At 38.1% G+C, this 23998-nt stretch overlaps 1 protein-coding gene across 10 annotated transcripts in view; it reads right to left on the bottom strand.

Moving 5' to 3' along the window:
- Window positions 1-6942: 6942 nt before the first annotated feature.
- RNF111 (ring finger protein 111) overlaps window positions 6943-23998 on the bottom strand; it is a 169222-nt gene continuing 152166 nt past the window's right edge. For 4 of the 10 annotated variants that reach the window (XM_038010033.2, XM_008016433.3, XM_038010034.2 and 1 more), the window contains 7 exons: window positions 22002-22350; window positions 19017-19169; window positions 17477-17603; window positions 13648-13740; window positions 12260-12355; window positions 10786-10913; window positions 6943-8592 (listed from right to left, as the gene is read on the bottom strand). In XM_038010033.2, coding sequence (XP_037865961.2) covers window positions 8475-8592; window positions 10786-10913; window positions 12260-12355; window positions 13648-13740; window positions 17477-17603; window positions 19017-19169; window positions 22002-22350 — 1064 coding nt within the window. In that variant the 3' untranslated portion in view covers window positions 6943-8474. The remainder of the gene's footprint in view (window positions 8593-10785; window positions 10914-12259; window positions 12356-13647; window positions 13741-17476; window positions 17604-19016; window positions 19170-22001; window positions 22351-23998) is intronic. The other 6 variants (XM_038010036.2, XM_038010035.2, XM_008016437.3 and 3 more) reach the window with 3 other exon arrangements.

Raw genomic sequence — 23998 nt, 5'->3', positions numbered from 1 at the left:
ATAAATAAATAAATAAATATATTCGTCTAACAATCAGCCCAAGCAGAGAATTCATGACTAAGACCCCAAAAGCAAATGCAGCAAAAACAAAAATACATCAATGGGACCTAATTAAACTAAAAAGCTTCTGCACAGCAAAAGAAATAACAAACAGACAACCACAGAATAAGAGAAAATATTTGCAAACTATGCATCGGAAAAAAGACAAGTATCCACAATCTACAAGGAACTCAAATCAGCAAGAAAAAAAATAATGCCATCAAAAAATGGGCAAAGGACATGAATATTTCTCAAAAGAGATATTCAAATGGCCAACAAATACATGAAAAAATGCTCAACATCACTGATCATCAAAGAAATGCAAGTTAATACCACAGGGAGATACCACGTTTCTCCTGCAAGAACGGCCATCATTAAAAAGTCAGAAAAAGGGCCGGGCGCAGTGGCTTACACCTGTAATCCCAGCACTTTGGGAGGCCGAGGCGGATGAATCACTTGAGGTCAGGAGTTCAAGATCAGCCTGGCTAACATGGTAAAAACCCATCTCTATTAAAAATACAAAAATTAGCTGGACGTGGTGGTACAGACCTATAATCCCAGCTACTCAGGACGCTGAGGCAGGAGAATCACTTGAACCTGGGAGGCAGAGGTTGCAGTGAGCCGAGATCACGCCACTGCATTCCACCCTGGGCAACAGAGTGAGACTCTGTCTCAAAAATAAATAAATAAATAAATAAATAAATAAATAAATAAATAAATATTTGACCAAACTTTCCCATCATTCTTAAATGGTTCTGTTACTTGGGTACGAATAATCAGTGTGGTTGAACAAGCCTTATGTAAAGTTACATTCCTAAATTGCCTCAATCCCTATTACCTAACAGGAATAATTGTAGCTACTATGTGAAAAGATGTTAGCCTATCCATAATCATCCTCTAACTAAAAACTAGGTATCCTATGGAAACGTCTTGGAAAAGAAAAATAGATGTTTTAGTGCACTGAAGTTGTAAAATATTTTTGCTTTATGTTGATATGTGATCAAAAGATACAACCATAAAAGTGACCTTGCTTACTCATACGGCTTTGTAAACAAATGTTATGAATGGTAAAGTGCTTTCTTATTTTATTTTTTTAAGTCAGGGTCTTGCTCCATTGCTCAGGCTGGAGTGCAGTGGTGCCATCACGGCTCACTGCAGCCTCGAACTCCTGGTCTCACGCCATTCTCCTGCCTCAGCCTCCTGAGTATCTGGGACTACAGGCATATGCCACCACTTCCAGCTAATTGTTAAAATTTTTTGTAGATACAGGGTCTCACTGTGTTGCCTAGGCTGAGTATAGTGCTTTTATTAACTGACTTGACATCGTCAAAATGGAGTAATTGAATTTATATTACCATGTTTTATCTTTTTTTTTTTTTTTTTTTTTTTTGAGAAGGCATCTTGCGCTGTTGGCCAGGTTGGAGTGCAATGGTGCAATCATGGCTCACTGAAGCCTTGACCAGCCAGGCTCAGGTGATTCTCCCACCTCAGCCTCCTGAGGATCTAGGACTACCGGAGTGAGCCACCTCGCCGAGCTAATTTTTTTATTTGTAGAGATGAGGTCTTGCTATGTTGCCAGGTTGGTCTCAAACTCCAGAGCTCAAGAGATCCTCCTGCTTTGGCCTCCCAGTGCTGAGATTACAGGTGTTAAAAATGAAGATAGTATTTCGTTTTGTACTTCTCACTGCAACTAACCTAAAACCTTACACACAAACTTCTTCTTGTTGTTGTTTTGAGACAGGGTTTCCCTCTGTCACCTAGGCTGGAATGCAGTGGTGTGATCATGGCTCACTGCAGCCTAAATCCCCTGGGCTCAAGTGATCCTCCTACCTCAGTCACCCAAGTAGCTGGGACTACAGGCATGCGCTACCACAGCCGGCTGATTTTTAAATGCTTTGTACAGATGGAGGTCTCATTATGTTGCCTAGGCTTATCCCGAACTCAGGAACTCAAGTGATCCTCCTGCCTCAGCCTCCCAAAGCGCTGCAATGAGCAACCATGCCCGGCCCATCCATGTATTTCTTTTTTTCAAATATCACCCTGGGAGGCCGGGCATGGTGGATCAGGCCTGTAATCCTAGCACTTTGGAAGGCCAAGGCGGGTCAATTGTCAGGTCAGGAGATCAAGACCATCCTGGCTAACACCATGAAACCCCGTCTCTACTAAAAATACAAAAAAAAAAAAAAAAAAAAAGCCGGGCATGGTGGCACGTGCTTGTAGTCCCAGCTACTTGGGAGGCTGAGGCAGGAGAATTGCTTCAACCTGGGTGGCGAAGGTTGCAGTGAGCCAAGATCACGCCACTGCACTCCAGCCTGAGAGACAGAGTGAGACTCCCTCTCAAAAAAAAAAAAAAAAAATCAGGCCGGGCTTGGTGGCTCACGCCTGTAATCCCAACACTTTGGGAGGCCGAGACAGACGGATCACCAGGTCAGGAGATTGAGACTATCCTGGCTAACATGGTGAAACCCCGTCTCTACTAAAAAGACAAAAAAAAAAAAAAAAAAAAAAAAAAAAATTAGCCAGGCGAGGTCAGCCTCAGGAGGCTGAGGCAGGAGAATGGCGTGAACCCGGGAGGTGGAGCTTGCAGTGAGCCAAGATCTGCACTCCAGCTTGGGTGACAGAGTGAGAGACTCCGTCTCAAAAAAAAAAGCACCCTGGGAAACCGAAAGTTCCTTCACTGCTGATTCCTCTGAGAACATAAATCATTTTGCCACATGGGCTTCTCTATATGCAAAGCTTTGGTTTGGGGGGAAAAGTAAATGTGTTCAGAAAGCTTGTACTAGATATTGTAGGGGTGAGACTTGTTTTACCTCACTGTGGTGGATTAAAGTGTGCCATTTTTATTTATTTATTTTTTTTTCTGTGTCTTCTGTGAACAGGTGTAATCTATTTTCTCTCTCTAAATTTGGGCTAGCCTTATTATTTGCTTTAACCAACAGAATGTGATAGAAGAGATGCTGTTCTGGTAACGGGATTGGGTCTTCAAAGCAGTTTATTTCTCCCTCGGAGTCCTGCGTCACCACCATAAAGAGACCTAAGCTATTCCTTTCTAGAGATGACATTGAGAGAAATGCCCAGTGCATTATCACCTGTCCTAACCGCCCCAGCTAACGGCTCACATATACAAGGTGAGGCCACGTGGACACCCTGTCTCAGTAGAACTTGCAGCTGAATGTAGCCACACAAGGAAAACGTCATACCACAGTGAAAGATGAGCTATGCCTGCCCCGCACTGCCCAAATCATGCAACTGTGAACAAATAAATGTGTTTTATAAACCACTCAATTTGGGGATGGTTTGTTACAAAACAGGTTAACAAATACACTTACCTGGGGGTATTCTCTGTCCTTGCACCAAATCAGCTTTTTGTTTGCTGGAATAGTCTTATCATCTTGGTGTCACAGGGGGAATCACAGTTTAAGAAAACAGCACAGTATCTGTGATTTCTGATCATTTGTAAACTGAATTCTCACTAATGTTACCCTGGTAGATTTTTCACATGGGAAATTCGAGTTGCCTTCGTCATTTCAAGGAGATGTTTTGGCATTTGGTTATCTCCTGCAGGCACAAGAAATCATCTGGTGCTGAATTATGGATGAGATGTAATTGAAAGCCTTAGGAAGCACGGAGGCCATTCTGATAGAATGTTTGCCACAATCACTTGAGGTCAGGAGTTCGAGACCAGCCTGGCCAACATGGTGAAACTCCATCTTTACTAAAAAATAAAAAAAAAAATTAGCCGGGTATGGTGGCAGGCATGAGTAATCCCAGCTACTCTGGAGGCTGAGACAGGAGAATCGCTTGAACCTGGGAGACAGAGGTTGCAGTGAGCTGAGATTGCACCCCTGCACTCAAAAAAAAAGAATTTTTGCCCACAGAAGTTTACATGTTTGAAGGTGGGTCTTGACATATGGAATAAGAATGTTTTCAGAATTTGTACACAAATCCTTGGCTATACCTTTCTTCAAATGGTGGAACGTAGTTCACCACCTTGAGTACAGCCTGCCCTTAGTGACTCTCATTTCTAACAAATAGAATGTGGCAGAAAGGACAAAGTGTAACTTCTGAGACTAGGTCTAAAAGTGGCATGTGGCTTCCTCCTGGCTTTCTCTGGGATCATTAGTTCTGGATAAAACAAGTTACCCTGTTGTAAAGACATTCCAGCAGCTCTCTGGAGAGGCTCCTGTAGCAAAGAAGTGAACTCTCTCAGTAGCCACTGAGGAACTGAGGCTGCCTGTCAACAGCCTGGGGACTCAGCAATCTTAGAAATGGATTGTCCAGACCCAGTGATGCCTTCAGATGACTGTAATCCAACAGTGTGCAGAAGGGTGGATTTTAAAAAGGTTAAAAAAAAAAAAAGAGCAACCAGGTGCAGTGGCTCACACCTGTACTCCCAGCACTTTGGGAGGCCAAGGTGGGCGGATCATCTGAGATCAGGAGTTCTAGACCAGCCTGGCCAACATAGTGAAACACCATCTCTATTAAAAATACAAAAAGTAGCTAGGTGAGGTGGCGTGTACCCGTAATCCCAGCTACTTGGGAGGCTGAGGGAGAATGCCTTGAACCTGGGAGGCGGAGAGTGCAGTGAGCTGAGATCGTGTCACTGCACTCCAGTCTGGGTGACAGGGTGAGACTGTATCAAAAAAAAAAAAATATATATATATATATATATGACTGCAGCCCCAACAGTCACCTTGACCTTGATTATAACTTCATGAGAGACCCAGAAGTAGAAATGCAAAACTAGACTGTTCCTGAGTGCCTGATCCACAGAAACTGAGATGTTTGATGTGTAAACCACTAAGTTTTGGGGTTACAAAGTGAAAACTATTGCATAACAACAGATAAAGCTTTGGGGAGAGACTAGTTTTTTGAGAGACGGAGTCTTGCTCTGTCACCAAAACTGAGTGCGATGGTGCAATCTCAGCTCACTGCAACCTCTGCCTCCCAGGTTGAAGCAATTCTCCTGCCTCAGCTTTCCAAGTAGCTGGGACTACAGGCATGCACCATCATGCCCAGCTAATTTATTTTTTTTAGTAGAAATGGGGTTTGGCCAGGCTAGGCTCAAACTCCTGTCCTCGAGTGATCCACCTGCCTCACTCTCCCAAAGTGCTGGGATTACAGGTGTGAGTCACCACCCCCAGCATTGTATATAATTCTTAATATCTATGACTGAGAGAAAATGACATATTCAATATTGTGACACGTGAAGTTTTCAATAAAAAAATATATACATATATACTGGCCAGCCACGGTGATGTGGTGGCACACATCTGTGATCCCAGCTACTCTGGAGGCTGAGGCACGAGAATTACTTGAACTCAGGAGGTGGAGGTTTCAGTGAACTGAGATCGCACCACTGCACTCCAGTCTAGGCAACAGATGGAGACTTTGTCTCAAAAACACCACCAACAAATATACATAACACAGTGTGTGTGTGTGTGTATATATATATATATGTGTGTGTGTGACACACATATACTGTGTTCCCAGAGGTTCTGGAAGTTAGAAACCAGGATGTATTTTCTACAGATTTAAACTATTCCCATTTATGAAACACTAGTAACAAAATGTCCTCAAGAGCTTATATTTTAATTTTAGTGATTCAACTAGTTACAAGTAACAGTTTTTTGTTTTTTTGAGATGAGTCTCACTCTGTTGCCCAGGCTAGAGTGCAGTGGTGCCATCTCAGCTCACTGCAAGCTCCACCTCCCAGGTTCATGCCATTCTCCTGCCTCAGCCTCCAGAGTAGATGGGACTACAGGCACCCGCCACATGACCAGCTAATTTTTTGTATTTTTAGTAGAGACGGGGTTTCACCATGTTAGCTAGGATGGTCTTGATCTCCTGACCTCGTGATCCACCCACCTCAGCCTCCCAAAGTGCTGGGATTACAGGAATGAATAAATAACAGCTTTTAAAACAGAAGTAGTTTTCTCTAAGTTAGCTGTTATGGTTCAAATGCTGAAGTGTGCTAGCAGCTAAAATAAAGTCACTGGAGTAAGAAAAAAGTTTCAAATTATCAGTTTATCACTTGCATGTTAACAACAATAAAAATAAAGACTTGCTGACAAAAGAATTTTAGTTTTTATGTATTTGGACAGCTATCACTGAAATGTCCATTTTGACATATAAGATGCAGCAGGATCTGGAAGACACCAAAACAAAGCACAAAAAGTCAAAATGTTCAAAGTCATTTTCTTCCTTACTTTCTTCATTACTTATCACATTTTCCGGTAACTAATGGCAGTAGCTTAATAAGCTCCTATATTAACAATTCAGGTTTATGTCACACTTTTATTAAATAAATTTCAAAGTAACGAAGCTTTGCCTACATTAAAAAAATCAGTAGCAATTATAAAACAAGTCAACAGGTAGTCGTGCATCTAAATCTGATGTAATATTCAAAAAATAGAGAAATCCACCTGTGCTTTACTTGTATTCGGGGGAACATCAAGAGGACTCCATGACATACAGTTCTCCCATCTTACACTTCTTCAATCCCTTGGCACAGACCCGGGGTATTCCAGTGGCAAAGTACTACATCCATTACAGGCTACTTACTTAAAGGAAGACAGGCTACTTGCTCTTTTCCCCAGTAAGATGGCAGCCATAGGTCACTCAGTCCTTCACTCTCCCCTGACCTTCTATAACCTCGGTTTAATCGTAAGGTATGCTCTTTAAATCCATCGTCCATCTACACACATACTATGTTGAAGCATGTTAACAACGACAACTATGACAGTGTAACATTTACTAATATGAAGAAAAGGGCAAGTAGTCATAACTGAACAAACATAAATGTCAAATTATGCAAATGTCAATTTGAGTGAGATCACTATTTTTGAATTCCAAGATGTTTAATGTAAACTGTTTTTATAAAAACTAATTATGAAACACAAAGACAATAGAAATATAAGTTATTTATTAATCAATCCACTTACAAAGCAGGTGGCTTAATGCAAGCTTATTGACATCTTCACATATGATCCATGGGAACATGTCCTCCACATACAGACAGTGATATTACTGACTGGATGCATTTGCAATCTGGGGCATATTAAGCATATTTAAACAAATAAAATTAGGCTATCCTGTATATGAAAGTATCTTGATAATAATATGCATCCTGAAGTAGATTAAAACTTCCTCCAAAGGAGAAATGTTAGTATGTTAACTTAACTTTATATTCTATATTATGCAGTAAATCTTAACTATAGAAATTAAAAATTTTAAATCAGTGATCGACTCTTGGTAATGTATGAAGTGGGAGTATATAACCATAGCAACAGTAGGTTGACAGTATAATTTGTGCCTCACAGTATCTGCAGATTTACTGTTTTCAAGTTTAGAGAGAAATAAAACAAGAGACATGTAGATTCAGCTGACTTTATTTATCTTTAAACTAATAAAAATCCCTTAAAAGTGATCCTGGGACCTTTAGAAATTCTATGAATGCACAGATACCTGCCAATGACTTAAATTCCAAATCTTGCCTTAATGTGTCTACAAAATCAGTGTAAGCAGATATCTTAACTTTTCGTGCTTAGCAGAAGACAACAAATTCTACATGTCTTTTTTAATTTCCCTAAAATTTTGTTAAATCTGCAAGTATGTACAATCTAGCTAATTGAAATTAATATTTAGTGTTCATCAGAGCTGTTTCACAGCAGCAAAAACTGAATCAGGGAAATAAAATTCTAAATGATGTAGGAAAAAGATAAATGCAATCAGAACAGCAGTCTAAATGTATGATATCAATATTCAACTCTTATCTGCACTGTGTTGAAAGGAAAAGGATACACCAAGAAAATTTATACTGATCACTCTGGTGATGTGACTACCACCTGCATCTGATTTAATATGGGTTGTATTCTGTTCCCAGTATTAAGGATGGTATTTAACTCAGAACTCCATATAGTAAATATACAGCAGCCATTTTGTCCTAATTAAGGAATGTCTTAATACACAATATTATCATTTTCTAGAGGATCTTTATACATTAAACTAAAGTACATGATTGATTAAATTAAAGGTTAGTAATGGATAAAAAATTCATAATTATCTAGGCTTGGTACTATGTAAAAAACAAAAAGACCACAAAATTCTACTTACTAAAGCAGCTAATCTTGCCTGCAAGTTTAGGGTCACAAGCCCATAATATGTGCAAAGAAATGCAATACAAGGAACCATGCAAAAATACAGTAAAATGATACAGAAAAATGTCAAATCTAGAAAAAAAAGCTTTTATAAATACATGAAAATCAACTGTATACATAAACTGTAGGTCTAGCATTAGTTGTACCATATAGCAGAGCCAGCACTCTAAGTTCAATGCTTCCAAATCTGCGCAGGTAAGTCATGCCATCTTTGGTTGACTGCAGTACCAGAAAGGATGGGAATGAGAGGGAGGGCAAGAGTTCTGAAACATGGTGTCAACTTTCACTTGGGAGCTGGGCCTCAATGTCCACTCTGCATATGGGGCACTTCTTATTGGTAATCAACCACTGGTCAACACACACTTGGTGGAAAAGGTGCATACATGGAAGACGTCTATTATTGGCAAGAAAACAAAAAGCAAAAATTAATTTTATGATAATTGCACATGGTAAACAAATTATATATGTAATAATTCAATAATGTTTTGAAGTTACTAAGCATCTTTCTCTTCTATAAAAGATACAGATTACATTAGCACTCTGGGCAATATAATATATAAATGATCAAGATAATTAACTTTCAAAGCTACAGGATCATATTATACAAAATCTTAAAAATTGTAGGAACACAAATTACACTGGCAATTATTCCAGTTTTATTTTGGTACAGGAGATGCCAATGCCCTGGAGTTAGTAGTATGTTACCTGTCACATAATATTGCAAATATATTTTTAAATATCAAATCATCACTGCATTTGTAATGCCCTTTAAAAATACATATTATCTCAAATATATACTTATTACCTCATTTAATTCTCTCTCAAAAACATTAGAATTCATGTGGCAAATATATAGTAACCACAATTTCCTCACTAAGAAATGTCTTAGTATAATCTTTATACATAAACTTAAGTACATAACTGATTAAAAGTGAGTAATATTGTTTTCATGGAATAATTGTTATATATACTTAATACTGTGCTACTGTTTAACAGGTAGGTTAAAAGGAGATGTAATGATTTTAGTTTGTTTACATCATGCCAAATTACCAATCAGAAATTGAGAAATAAAGCCTCCAAGCAAGATAGGGTAACATTAATTCTGAGTGTTAAAAGTGGGATAAAAGTTACTGACTTGTGTCCATTTCCACTTCTAGCCACCGTTAAAGAGTTTTTATACACTTTTCAGACTTCCTAATATCTTCTTAAAATAGTAGCTTTAAACAGTTTCTCAATTATTCCTTGAACAGTATTGTCAATACTGTAAAAGCATTAAGTTCCAAATTTATAAACCTTCATTAGAAATACCATGTGCAAATAACCTTGTCATATGGTAGACAATAATTTTTTTCTCAGCCAACTGAAGAGGTATGACAAAATTATCCTTATAAATTAGGGCAATAATATTACTACATGGTTCTGTTATATATGATATAGAAGCTGTTTCATATGGCATTATGTTAACATTAAAAAAAAAAGAACAGGAAGAAAACAATTACTTAAGTGATTATACAAATAAAATGCCTAAAATTAATATTAGGGTTAACATACTAACATTTTCTAAACAAAGTTGCAAGAAGGGAATAGTCCTACTAGTTTAGAGGAAATTTTAGGACAAAACCAGTTTATAAAAGACGCTATAGCCGAGTGCTGTGGCTTATGCCTGTAATCCCAGCACTTTGGCAGGCTGAGGCAGGTGGATCGCTTCAGCTCAGGAGGTGGAGGTTGCAGTGAGCTGAGATTGCTCCCTTGCACTCCAGCCTGGGCAACAGGAAGAGACCATCTCCCAGAAAAGAAAAAAAAAAAAGATGCTGTAAAACAAACCGCATAAGGCTAATCTGGATCCATTTCAAGTTTTGAAGAACACATTATAACTTTCTAGGACCTCCAAAACCTCTCAAATTCTCATTTCTGCAAGATTTACAGAAGACAATTTTGACTACAAAATTTCCCTGGCCAAACCTTGTGTGGCCCTAAAATAGGCAGTACATTTCCCACTCCCACATTGGTAACATAGAGACTTTAATCTTTTATTGTTTCACTCACTAGATGAAGCCAGTTCTACCAGTACACAACTGATTAAAGGTGAGTAATATTGTTTTCATGGAATAATTGTTATATATACTTAATATTGTATACTAAGGGCTCTTATGGAGAGACTGGTAACAGTATATGCCAAGAATAATCTTTATTTGGTTTCCAGTTTACTTTTATCCTTTTTTTCAGAGACAGGGTCTCACTCTATTGCCCAAGCTGGAGTGCAGTGTGGTGTGCTCAAAGCTCAACTGCAGCCTCAAACTCCTAGGCTTGAGTCATCCTCCTGCCTTAGCCTCCTGAGTAGCTCGGACTGCAGGTGCACACCATCACATGCAAATAATTGTACTATTTTTCTTTTTTGTAGAAACAGAGTCTTGTTATGTTGCCCAGGTTGGCCTCGAACTCCTGGTCTCAAGAGAGCCTCTGGCCTTGGCCTCAAAAAGTGCTGGGATTACAGGTGTGAGCCATCATGCCAGGTGTAATTTACTTTTCAAATAAAATCCCATGTACAGTTTTGACAATGGATTTTAGATAATTAATTTCTAGTTACCTCACATCTTCACCTTCCTCTAAAATAGACAAACAGATAGTACATTTTTCCTCTGTGTCTTCCTCAGTCCCTTCTTCCCCATCTTGTTTGCAGTGCAGTTTCCTCTGTGAGAACCAATCAGTTGTTACCTTATTAGTAGAGATGACATTATTGAACAACTGAGTAAAGTCTGTGTTTATTTGAAAAACAAAACAAAACAAAACCACATATTCACCCGCACTTTTTTCCCAGGTAAGACTGTCATAAATAAATGGATGAATTAAGTGACTATCATCAATTAAGTATATTTTTAAGACCCTCTAATAATTGGGATCAAAAGCAAAATAAAATTTAACAGAAACTCATTCACTCGAAAGCTATTACTTTTAATCCACAATGAGAATGATAAACAAAATAAACTCTATTTTTATCCTACCATGAGCATAGATAAATAAGTTTTATTTTACTAGTGAATGTTTCAAATAACATCCATTTAAATTAACATTAGTTACAGTATTTAGCTTGGACAGTTGAAGACTTGAATGTACTGGTAATACCTCAATACTCTTTGAAAACAGATGAAAAATACAAAGAATAGTAATTTTCACACTTTATGATTATTCTCTACATAGTATAAAAGAGTCTCCAACCCCTGGGCTGCAAACCAGTACCCGGGTGCACAGCAGGAGGTGAGTGGCAGGTGAGCAAGCATCACTGCAGGAGCTCTGCATCCTGTCAGATCAGCGGCAGTGTTAGATTCTCTTACAACCTGTTGTAAACTGCGCATGTGAGGGATATAGGTTGTGTGCTCTTTAGGAGAATCTAATGCCTGATGATCTGAGGTGGAATAGTTTCATTCTGAAACTATCCCCTCTGCCACCTATCCACGAAAAATTGTCTTCCATGGAAACTGGTCCCTGGTGCCAAAAAGGTTGGGGACTGTTGGTATTCAGCACTGTTTGCTTTAAGGCACGTATTTAACACGTCTACTCCGTAACAATGCTATACAAGCAACTGAGGGTAGAGTAGAAGAAATACACATCAATAAAATGTCCATCAAAATAAACTGCTAGTTAAAAAAATTACAGTACTGCCAAATGATGGAATTCTGTATAAGCTATTAAAAATAATAAGGATGATCTGTGGGAGCTGATATGGCATGAAAGGCAATCTGCAAACTATGTGGTTACCATCTCCTTTTTTTAAGTAGACAAAAAATATATATACATATGTACATTATTAGAAAATGCTAAAAAGTATCTGGAAGAATATCTAAATCCTTAACTATGATTTCACTTCTGGGAAGAAGGACTAGGGTCTGCAGAGTAAGAAACTGCAGAGTATATATTTTTTATACTTTCCAAAATTTTTAAACAATATGTTTGTATTACTTCAATAAAAATGTCATTGCTAGAATCCACAAATTCAAAGGCGGCATATATCACATTTATGCATTTCAGTAACACTCTAGAAGCTTCACTGAATAAATTCTTACCTTCTTATATTTATGTGGATATGTACATCTTTCAATTGTCCCCTGGGATGCTCCACGATTGACATTTCCTAATCTTTCTTCCAAATGAATCAGTTCCTGAAAGTGAAGAATAGTGAGTGGTAAAAGCCAAGATGATTATTCCTTGAACAGTATTGTCAACATTGTAAGAGAAATAAATTTCCATACTTAGAAACTTGCAATATAAATACGGTGTTCAAAAAAACTTACATATGACAACTGGTTATTTATATACTTATATATAAGTATATATATAAAAGTTTATATGTTGTCCAGGCTGGTCTCAAACTCCTGGCTTCAAGTGACCCTCCCACATCGGCCTCCCAAAGTGCTGAGATTGCAGGTGTGAGCCACCATGCCTGGCTTAATGTTTCTCATACACAGTAAGGCAAATGGTTGTTTATAATGTTTTCCTCAGTCAACTGAAATGGTACAGCAAAAGTTGTCTTTATAAATTACAACAATGTTACCACATGGTACTACATGAGTCAGTATGTATGTATGCATGGAGAAGATGAAATCATTCTAGTAAATTAAGGAACCAAATCAACAATAGTTCTAAGTCACACTGACTCCAACTTCCAAACTGACATTAAAAAAACACAACAGGGGCCGGGTGCAGTGGCTTGCACCTGTAATCCCAGTACTTTGGGAGGCCAAGGTGGGTGGATCACTTGCCGTCAGGAGTTCGAGAGCAGCCTGGCCAACATGGCGAAACCCTGTCTCTACTAAAAATACAAAAATTAGCCGGCTGTGATAGCAGGCACCTGTAATCCCAGCCACTCAGGAGGCTGAGGCAGGAGAATTGCTTGAACCCAGAAGGCAGAGGTTGCAGTGAGCTGAGATTGAGCAACTGCACTTCAGTCTGGGTGACAGAGCAAGACTCCATCTAAAAAAAAACCAAACAAACAACAAACAAAAAAACCCACAATCAAACTTTAAATCACATTCGAATGATTTGTTCTTCCTGAAAATTCAAACAAGACATTTAGCTACAAAGGGAATTACTTAGGTTTTTTTTTCTCTACCAATTTCTCTAAAAATTTAGCTGAGTCAAAAACATTAGGTTCCCTATCACATTTAATGGCATAGTTATTTACCTGACATTTATATTAATACATTTTTATATTCTTCTATATTATTTTCATTGACTCATCTTTAAATACTTGGGTAACTTTTGACCCTAAGATTAATATTACTTACAAATATTTCTGTAACTCCCAGAAGCAACATCAGAAAATCACATATTTTACTGCCTTGTGATTCCCAGTCACTGTAGCAGTCCTACACAATTGTGTATAATAGAGTATATATCCTCTCTCTGTATTAAAGATACTACAACAAACATATTCATTTATTTTATTACATACCTCAAAATTGCCCCTGAAAGGACCTCTGAATGATGTTCCATCCAACCCTGATGAAATGTAACGGATGTGAGGATAACCTGCCATATCAGGAACCTATTTCAACAGAAGAGATAGGCTAAATCAATTAAGAATAGACTTGTGATTTACTGTTAACATTGAATAATTCACGACCTTCAATGTTTTCAATTCGACTGTGCATAAAATTCAACTTCAATAAGAATACATAACTCCAACTAAGCATTCTGTAACAGGTTTATAAACTTAAAGTATAACCAAACTCTCCAAAATGCCCAAACTTAAGCCTGATGCTCTTAGTAGCTCAAACTTGAAAAGAGTAAAATTGTCTTAAGATCCTGTCAATTTCAGAGAGCTTTGTTAAAACAACAACAAAAAATGTACACAATTTTCCAACAAAATTTCACTTCAAGGTAAGTTTTTTACTTCACTTCTGTTAAGCTTCCTAACAGCCAAAGTATCCTATGCCTTTTTTGCTTGATTGTATTAGGGAAAGTTTTAACACTGTTTTCTAATTTTTTGTTAGGTATAGTCAATCTTCATTATTTATGGATTATGTATGTGTCAACTGACCCACAGGCTAAAATTTACTTGTAACCCCATAATCAATACTTGTGCTTTCAGAGTCATTTGTGGATATGCCCGGAGGCAAAAAATTGGAGTTGCCCAACATGCAACTCTGTTCTCAGCTGAGGTAGAACAGGGCTCTGCCGTATTTGAGCTCCTACTATAAACCAGTGTCTTGTTTGCAGTCTGTTTAGTGCCATGTTTTTCAGTTTTGTACATTTTGTTGGTAACTGTGTTGTTTAAAATGGCACCCAAGCATAAAGCTGAAGCGCTGTCTAGTGTTCCAAAGCAAAGAAGGCTGTGATACACCTTATGGAGAGAATACGTTTCATTCAGGTATGAGTTACAGTGTTGTTGGCTATAAGTTCAATGTTAACGATTCTACAATATTTTTTAAAGTTGTCTTTAAGCAGAAACAGGCACAAAAAAAGGTTATACACTGATTAGTTGTGAACAGAGGCTTGCAAGGGTTCCATATTTGCTAACTCAGTGTTTGCAGCAACTGTATAGATCGTAACTGCCATGCATATTGAGAGTATTAGGAAAGGGCAATTCTGAGATACAGCACCATTCTTCCATCTTTAAAAATAAATCTCCAACACTACTTTTTAATTAGCCTACAATGAATCACAACATACTTTAAGCAGAATTTATAGCTTTAACAGACACTTCGTATGTGGAAAACAATTTAAAATAAGTAAGCAATAACTTTTAACCTTCAATAGTGTATTACTTAAATTATTTACAACTTCTCTTATAACCAAGATCATTACTACTCAGCAGATAACCCGGCCTCCTAAACATCTCCAAAGAAATCAGAAAGGAACTCCTGCATCCCAAATTGTCTAAATCTTCACTTACCCTGAAAAGCCTCTCCTCCCTAGTCTCATTCCTCCAGCCTTTATGGATAAGCTTTTCTCCTATTCAAACTCAATCCTTACCACCTGCTCCTACCTTCACCTGTTCACCCTGGGTCATGCTTAATTAACTACTCCCCACCAAGCCTCCCTTCAATATCTTCAAACAATTCCTCTCTAATGGTTTTCTGTCTTAAACCTAAAAATACCTTAAGTTTCTCCAAACCTAAATTCTCTACTAATCCTGGAATTATTGTCAACCAAACAGGGCTTTCCTTCACTTTCCCTTCACAGCCAAGCTTATAAAGCAAGAAGTCTATATTCACTGTCTCCATGTTTTCACTTCCTTACCGTGAGTAACCTAAGTGGTGCCCCATCTACATCACTTACCATTACTGAACCATTCTGACAGAAAAGACCAATAACCATTCTAACGCCAAATGCATGAAGACAATGAGGATGGAGACCTTTATAATGATCCACTTTCACTTAACGAACAGTAAATATATTTTCCCCTCCTTATAATTTTCTTAACATTTTTTCTCTACTTTATTGTAAACTATCACTATCTATTGTAGATTATCAAGTACGTATAACATACAAAATATGTGTTGATCAACTGTTTATTTTAGCAGTAAGGCTTCCAATCAACAATAGACTATTAGTAGTTAAGGTTTTAGGAACTCAAAAGTTATACTCTGATTTTCAACTGTGAGGAGGGTCAGCACCCCAACCTCCACATTGTTCAAGGGTACTTTACTTTCTGATATTTCAAGGGTACTGTACTTTCTGATATTATTTTAACTTTGTTTCTCAACTTTTCAAGCCAGTTCTCAGAATCCTTTGTGCGAGGCATAGTATTATCATTTAAATACAGTATTGTCCTTCTCTAAGGTTTTTTCACTCTCTTGTCACTCTGCACATTTTTCCTGAAAACGTAATCCTCTTCCATGGATTCATTACCTCCATATACTGAGAGATCAAATCATATCTTTAACCCAAATATCTTTGGAAATCCAGACCATAAGCTTAACTTCCTATTGGACGTTCAACTTTGATTTAGATTTAGTACATCCAAGACCTAATTCACCTAGCCCCTTCACCCAAACCCTGAATATCTCTCAAATGTGTCTCATCATTTTTACGCCAACTACGATTGCTTTCATTCAGGCATTCATCAATATTTACCTTCTTCTACTATAATGTCCTACCTGGTTTCCCACATTTAAATCTATTTTTCCACATAACTGAGGAGGTGATCTAACTATAATCTGATTAAATGACTCTAAAATCATAAATCTGATCAGGACATTTCCCCTTCAATGGTTTCTGAGTTCCAATTTCTTGGTAGAACAGTTTTATTTCTCACTGCTGCCTGACCTCACTCCTAAAATGAGAAATACCAGCTTACTTGCAGTTCCCAGTGCTTGTGCTATTTGCTACAACTTTACATGCTGTAACCTCTGCAAGAGCACCATTCCAAAATCCAGTCTGCTTAGAAGTCACATGTACCAGAAAGCTTCTCTGAAAGCTTCCCTGCAGTGCCTCTACCCACAACACCACAAAACTATTCCCTTTTCTGTACCACTTATATAACAAGTATGTAATACAAATAGCAAACGCAATGTATGTTTTGTTGAACTTGTTCTTTAGCACTTACTTTACAAAATCTGAACCTGCTTAAATCAGATGTAAAGAATTAGTATAATCTTTCTGCAGATTAGAAAATCAGGCTGGGTGCCCTGGCTCAAGCCTGTAATCCCAGCACTTTGGGAGGCCGTGGTGGGCAGATGACTTGAGGTCAGGAGTTTGAGACCAGCCTGGACAAATGGTGAAACCCCATCTCTATTAAAAATACAAAAATTAGCCAGGCATACTGGCATGTGCCTGTAATCCCAGCTACTTGGGAGGCTGAGGCAGGACAATCACTTGAACCCAGGAGGTGGAGGTTGCAGTGAGCTGAGATCATACTACTGTACTCCAGCCTAGGTGACAGATTGAGACTCTGATGAAAAACAAAAAAAAAAAAAAAAAAAAAAAGAAGAGAGAAAAAAGAAACGTACGACTGCATCAGAATGGATCTATTACCACTTATGGCAAAATAACTGAAGCACAGTATTCTCCTGACAGTGGATTAAGAGTGCCTTGGTATATAAAAAAATCCCACACTTTTCTGTCATTTTGTACATTAAGAGTACATTTTATGATGCAAATTATACACATAGATTTTAATACATCTAATACCTTTTTATAGCACTATTTATAGCTAACAAGATTACTCTCAAATTCTATTAAAACACCTATAACTAATATAGTAAAATATTTCCAATAAAATATTTAGAAAATGAACTTTTAGAACATGTCAAAATTTTGAAAATTTTCCATTTTACCATTAAAGGAAGAGCTCCTAATTGTAAGTGATGAAGTCGAGGAGGTGCGTGATAATGGGCCAAGTGAGGATGCAATGCACCAGGTGTATAAGTAGCTGCAGTCACTCCAGCTTCAATTCCCAGTTCCCTGACAAAAGGATGAGAACAGTTTAATCCTCTTCAGGGTTTCTGTTTTTATCAACAGACATGGGGAGTTATGTTTACACTTAAAAAAGTAATCTAAGGTTTCTTAACTTACAAAGCTGAGGAAAGATAAGTTAGCCCAAAATATTTAACTAATAATTTCAAATTTATTTTAGAACTGAAAACTCAAAAAACTTAAATTTTGTGATAATGAGGAGCAAAGCATTTGTACTTGGTTTCACATCTTACAAAGGAAGGAAACATATGGCTACAAAGGTCCCTTCCAAGTTAAAAGCCTGATTCTACTTGAGGAGCATACAACACAGAATTTACTTTTTTGGTGTATCTGAATGTTACAGATGTTTTCTGGGTTTCTGTTTGTTAGATGTCATCTGTTGGTTGTTGACATTAAGGACAATTAGAATAGCAAACTCTTCTACACCTTATAAAAGAAGGGCAAACAAAATTTTAGAAGGGGTAAAACTGTTAAATGCTAAATCTTCATTTATTTATTCTCATTTTACGTTCTGCCTCAAATTCATTGTGGTTCAAGATCTCAATGAATGCCCACACACAATGGATTCAGAAAAAAAAATTTAATGAAAATCTGCCCTCATTTATCAAGGAAAGACCACAAAAAAATTGGAATGAAGGCTGAATTTCCCTTGTCAATGGCAGGTGAGGGTGGTGGAGCAAATCGGAGTACAAAGGTGGGGGTCAGATAAAGAAGATGTGAAAAGTAGGATCAGTCTAGGGAGTTAACTTTGGTGGTACCCCTGAAATACAGGAAAAAAGGTCCACTCCTCTTACTTACATGGGAACTCTAAAAAACCTAAACTCACAGGAGAGAGTAGCATGTTGTTTACCAGAGGCTGGGGAGGTGGTGGGGGATCGTGGATGAGGAAAGGGGAGATGCTGGTCAATGTGTACAAAGCTTCAGCTAGGAGGTGTAAGTTCTGATATTCTACTGTACAGCATGGTGACTACAGTGAAGAATAATGTACCGTATATTTCAAAACTGCGACAAGAGAAGATTTTAAATCTTCTCACCATAAAGAAATGATCAATATTTGAGGTGATAAATATGCCATTAGCCTGATTTGATCACTCCACAGTGTATACATGTATTGAAATATTATGTTGTACCTCCAAAATATGTACAATTATTATTTGTCAATACACATAAAATAACACCTAAAAAAAAATGTTCTGCTCCTGCTTGATATGGTTCCCTGCCGCAGCTCCTATTCTTTCCTCTTCAAACCGCTATCTGCCCAGAGGCAGTGTCTCACAGTTAAACTGGGGATTAGGTTTCTCCACATCACCCTTCTGCAAAGCAATCAATCACAAGGCATCTCTTCCAATAGTTTTGCCACAAGCTGTGAAGCATTGTTTTGAAATTAAACAAGATACTGACCAGGCAGACCTCTCTGGAGCCTGTCGAGGATGTGAGGACATAGTCTGAGGCACATGAATATGATGCCCATGACCATAATTTGGGTGCATCCTATGTGGATGGGGTGGGGGGCGTTCATGTGCCCGCCTGGAAACACAGAACACAAAAAGACCACTGGAAATAATTGAATAATTGGTTATTTCTTTCCTTAATGCAGAAAAAACCCCTAGTATTAATACTATAAACATCTACAGTCATAAAATAAATTTTATAACAATACATTATAAAAATATATAAAATTATTTAATTATTAAGAAATCAAGAAACCATCACCTCCTCCACAAATTCTAATTGTTCATTTATTCCAGTGCTTCCAATTCAAATATCATACAAGGAAAAAGGTAATTTTAACATTATCTTGTATATTTTCTTTACAAGAGATATTTTAAATAGGAGAATAGGAATAGAAATAAAATTTTTAAAAATTAAATCCCCCAGGCAAACATTGCAGGCACAAATAAATTATTTTATATAAACATTAAAGCAGGACAAATTGAAACCTTAATTTTGCTTCATTTACTCTTATATTGCAAAGACATTCAACTATTTTAATGGATGAAAGTTTAAGAGAAAAAAATGTTAACCTTATGCATTTTTTTTTCAAAACACATGTAATGCGTGTTAACACACCTAGGAAACATATTTAGCTCCAATCATACCTTTTTTTTTTTTTTTTTTTTTTTTTTTTTTGAGAGGAAGTCTAGCTCTGTCACCAGGCTGGAGTGCAGTGATGATCTGGGTTCACTGCAACCTCTGCCTCCCAGGTTCAAGGGATTCTCCTGCCTCAGCCTCCTGAGTAGCTGGGCCTATAGGCGAGTGCCACCACACCCAGCTAATTTTTGTATTTTTAGTAGAGGTGAGGTTTCACCATGTTGGCCAGGCTGGTCTCATCTCTTGACCTTGTGATCCGCCCACCTCAGCCTACCAAAGTGCTGGGATTACAGGCGAGAGCCACCGCACCCAACCTCCATTCATACTTTTTATTCTGCATCCCAGTTTACTATAATTTCTCTTCCTAAAGTCAGTTAACAGAAGACACTAAAACCAACTTAGTTTCAGGGATTCACTTTTTGTTTGTTTGCTTGTTTATTTATTTATTTATTTATTTTAAGAGGCAGAATCTTGCTCCCGGATAGCTCAGTGTAACCCTGAACTCCTGGGCTTAAGTGAGCCTCCCACCTCAGCCACCTGAGTAGCTAGGATTACAGGTGTGTGACACCATGCCCAGCTAAGATTCATTTTTATAGTCTAAGTATTTTATATTAGTTTTTAACACATTTGCAGATTTTGCATGTTTATTCTAAACAACATTTTGCCAGTTACTGGAGGGTAAGACTCTTAAACTGGCAATTTTCTACATAAAAGGCAGCAACAGCCAGAGATTTGGGATATAATCTTAAATAACACAACTAAAGCAAAAAGTTACACAAGAGCTGGATCATTAATTAGATCAAGAGTTTGGCAAACAGGTTATGTGAAGGATAAAACAGGAAATTTTTTCAGCTCTACAGGCCATACGTTCTCTGTTGTAACTACTCAGTCTTTGTAGTGTGGAAACAGCCACAAACAACACTTTTCAGTTTGTTTGTAACTGAAAAATGGCAGCTGTTTTCCAATAAAATTTTGTTTACAAAAATCAGTAAGCAGAATTAGACCAATAGAGTTTGCTGCTCTGAATATGAAAATTAGATCCTGAATACTCAAAAGAAAAAAAAGTTTCATAAATTTGAAGTACAGTATTTTTCATAAATTTGAAGTACAGTATTTTCACTGTCAGGTTTTGAAAATTCTATTAATACTTTTCTTCCCTCTGGTTAGTAACATTCAAATCTTTGATATCTTTAGATCTTGTTCCTCAGAATCATCAATTTTAACACTGATTTTTACTATGCGATATTGCAGAAACAGACAAAATATTAGTTCGCATCAGACTAGTCTGGGTATTTTTTAAAATTGGTTTGCATAAAGAAATTACCCTGGGTCACATGGTAAAACTGGTCAGATTTTACTAAATAATCTGGTATAAACTTGTTTTTTCAGCACATACAATTTAGGAAAAGGCAGGGGAAGATTCTGGTTAGCAAAGAATCAATTTCTTAGTGAACTGAGGATTTAGTACAGTTACTTTTTTCGGGAGAGAGGGAGAGACAGGGTCTTGCTATGTCATCCAGGCTGCAGTGCAGTGGCATGATCATGGGAGGATCATTTAAGCACAGGAGTTCAAGGACACAGTGAACTATGGTCACACCACTGCACTCCAACCTTGATCCCCTGGGCTCAGGCGATCCTCTCATCTCAGCTTACCGAGTAGCTGAGACCACAGTAGGATGCCACTACGCCCAGCTACTTTCTTTTTTTTGTAGAGACGAGGTCTCCTTATGCCCAAGCTGGTCTCAAACTCCTGGGCTCATGTGATCCTCCTGCCTTGCCCTCCCAAAGTGTTGGAATTACAGGTGTGAGTCACTGCAGCCACCTATCTTTTGTTTTCTATTGTTGTTAAAGGAGACAAGGTCTTGCTCTATCACCTAAGCTAGAGTGCAGTGACACAGTCATAGCTCAGCTTTGACCTCCTGGGCTCAAATCATCCTCCTGCCTCAGCCTCCTGAGCAACTGGGGATTACAGGCATGAGCTTCACCCAACTTATAGTTACAAGTTACATTATTTCTAAAGACGTCGTGGTTTTTTTTTTTTTTTTTTGGTGGTTGTTGTTGTTCTTTGTTCTTTTTTTAAAAAAAGAAAACAACAACAACAAAAAACAGTATTTTACTGGGTTGCCCACATGGACTCAAACTCCTGGGCTCAAGCAACCTTCCTGGCTCAGCCTCCCAAGCAGCTGTGACTACAAGTGCATGCCACCATGCCTAGTTAGATTTCAGAGTTGTAAAGACCAATGGAAGTAGAAGAAAAAGCAAGCTTGACTTTTTTTTTAAAAATGTAAAACATACGTTGGATGCTGCATCATCCTCCTCCTTTGAACTTCCATCCTCTGCATCACTTCATGAGGATGCAGTCGCTGTGCTGGAGGTGCGGTGGCTGGAATATGGTGCGATATTGGCTGGTGTGTAGGAGGAAGATGCTGAGGGATTGGTGCAGCTGTACTGGCTAAGTGAGTTGGTGGTGGGGGTGCCACAGGATGAGATGTTGCATGAGAAGATATCTGAGAATGGAAAGCATGTACGGGATGAGGAATAACATAATCCACTTGAGGTGGAGGCTGAGTCTGAGGAGGGGGATTTCCATGAGAATGCGGGCAGGCAGAAGCTTGATGATGAAGTGGCCTTGTCAAAGAGGCATCTGCAAGAAAAATATTTCAAGTATGTTACACAGGCACCATGCAGTTGAACATATATTGCTATTATACATTCCTATTGTACTTTTAAAGATATTAGTAGATATTTTTATGAACACTTTAAGTATTCAAGCAACTGCTCAAGCAACTTGCTCCCTTCTTAGAATAATCTTGGATATCTTATGTCAATATATATTATAATTTAACTTCACTCACAGCATCACAACATTCTACTCTATGAATATACCAAAATGTACTGACAAAATCCCCACTGATAAAAAAGAAACCCAAATGCTATGATAAATATCTGTGTATGTGGTCCCTCCTGCACTCACTCTTTCATTTACATACATGTATACACACATACACAGAGATCATTTCTGTAGCATAAATTGCTGTAAGTAGTTGTGGGAAAGAAAAAAATAAATTTAGATGCCAGTTGATAAAATACCCTTTCCAAAAGGTTGCCATAATTAATATTTCCATCAAGAGTACACAGGAAGGGCCGGGCACGGTGGCTCACACCTGTAATCCCAGCATTTTGGGAAGCCAAGGTGGGCAGAATCACCTGAAGCCAGGAGTTCAAGACCAGCCTGGCCAACATGGCAAAGGCCTGTCTCTACTAAAAATACAAAAATTAGCTGAGTGTGGTGATGCACACCTGTAATCCCAGCTACTCAGGAGGCCGAGGCAGGAGAATTGCTTGAACCTAGGAGGTGGAGGTTGCAGTAAGCCGAGAACATGCCACTGCACCCCAGCCTGGGCAACAGAGTGAGATTCTATCTCAAAAAAAAAAAAAAAAAAAAAAAAAAGGAGTACACATGAAGGCCTGATTACCCCCACACTACCACTAAATTTTTTTTTTTTGAGATGGAGTTTCACTCTTGTTGCCCAGGCTGGAGTACAATGGTGCAATCTCGGCTCACTGCAACCTCCGCCTCCCAGGTTCAAGCGATTCTCCTCAGCCTCCCAAGTAGCTGGAATTATAGGGATGCGCCACCATCCCTATACAAAATTTTTTTTGTATTTTAGTAGAGATGGGGTTTCTCTATGTTGGTCAGGCTGGTCTCAAACTTCTGACCTCAGGTGATCCGCCCGCCTTGGCCTCCCAAAGTGCTGGGATTACAGGTGTGAGCTACTGCGCCCAGCTCACTACCACTAAATTTCTAAAATAAATGCCAATCTGAGAAAAATCTTTTATTTCTTGACCACTTCTATTTCTTCTCAGAATTATCTATTTACATGCTTAGCCTATTGTATTATTCACCTTTTACTTATTGACTTATAAGTATTCTTTGCATATATGGAAGCTCTGTCATAATAGGGTGTAAACATTTTTCCAAGCTGTCTCTCTCTCTCCCTACCCCATGACCTTATCATCCCTGTGCTACATTAAGAGGAAGGAGGCATATTTGTTTCCCAATAAATATGGAAGTAAAGTCCTTAATAAGATGGTTCCTCGCATTTCTTCATTCTACATCTTTATGTTTCAAAGTGACTGTTTAAAAATCTCTGAGGAATACACATCTTCCTTACTCTTAGAGATGTGCATCTACTCGACATGTAAAAAAAAAAAAAAAAAGTTTGTTTCCTTAGATTTCAATCCAAATTTCATTTTATTGGAAGATGTTCTTGGAAGTCTGATATACAGCA

The sequence above is a fragment of the Chlorocebus sabaeus genome, chromosome 26, assembly GCF_047675955.1.
Source record: "Chlorocebus sabaeus isolate Y175 chromosome 26, mChlSab1.0.hap1, whole genome shotgun sequence".
Classification (NCBI taxonomy): Eukaryota; Metazoa; Chordata; class Mammalia; order Primates; family Cercopithecidae; genus Chlorocebus; species Chlorocebus sabaeus.
Note: the sequence above shows the minus strand (reverse complement) of the source record. Positions and strands in the feature narration are given on the sequence as shown.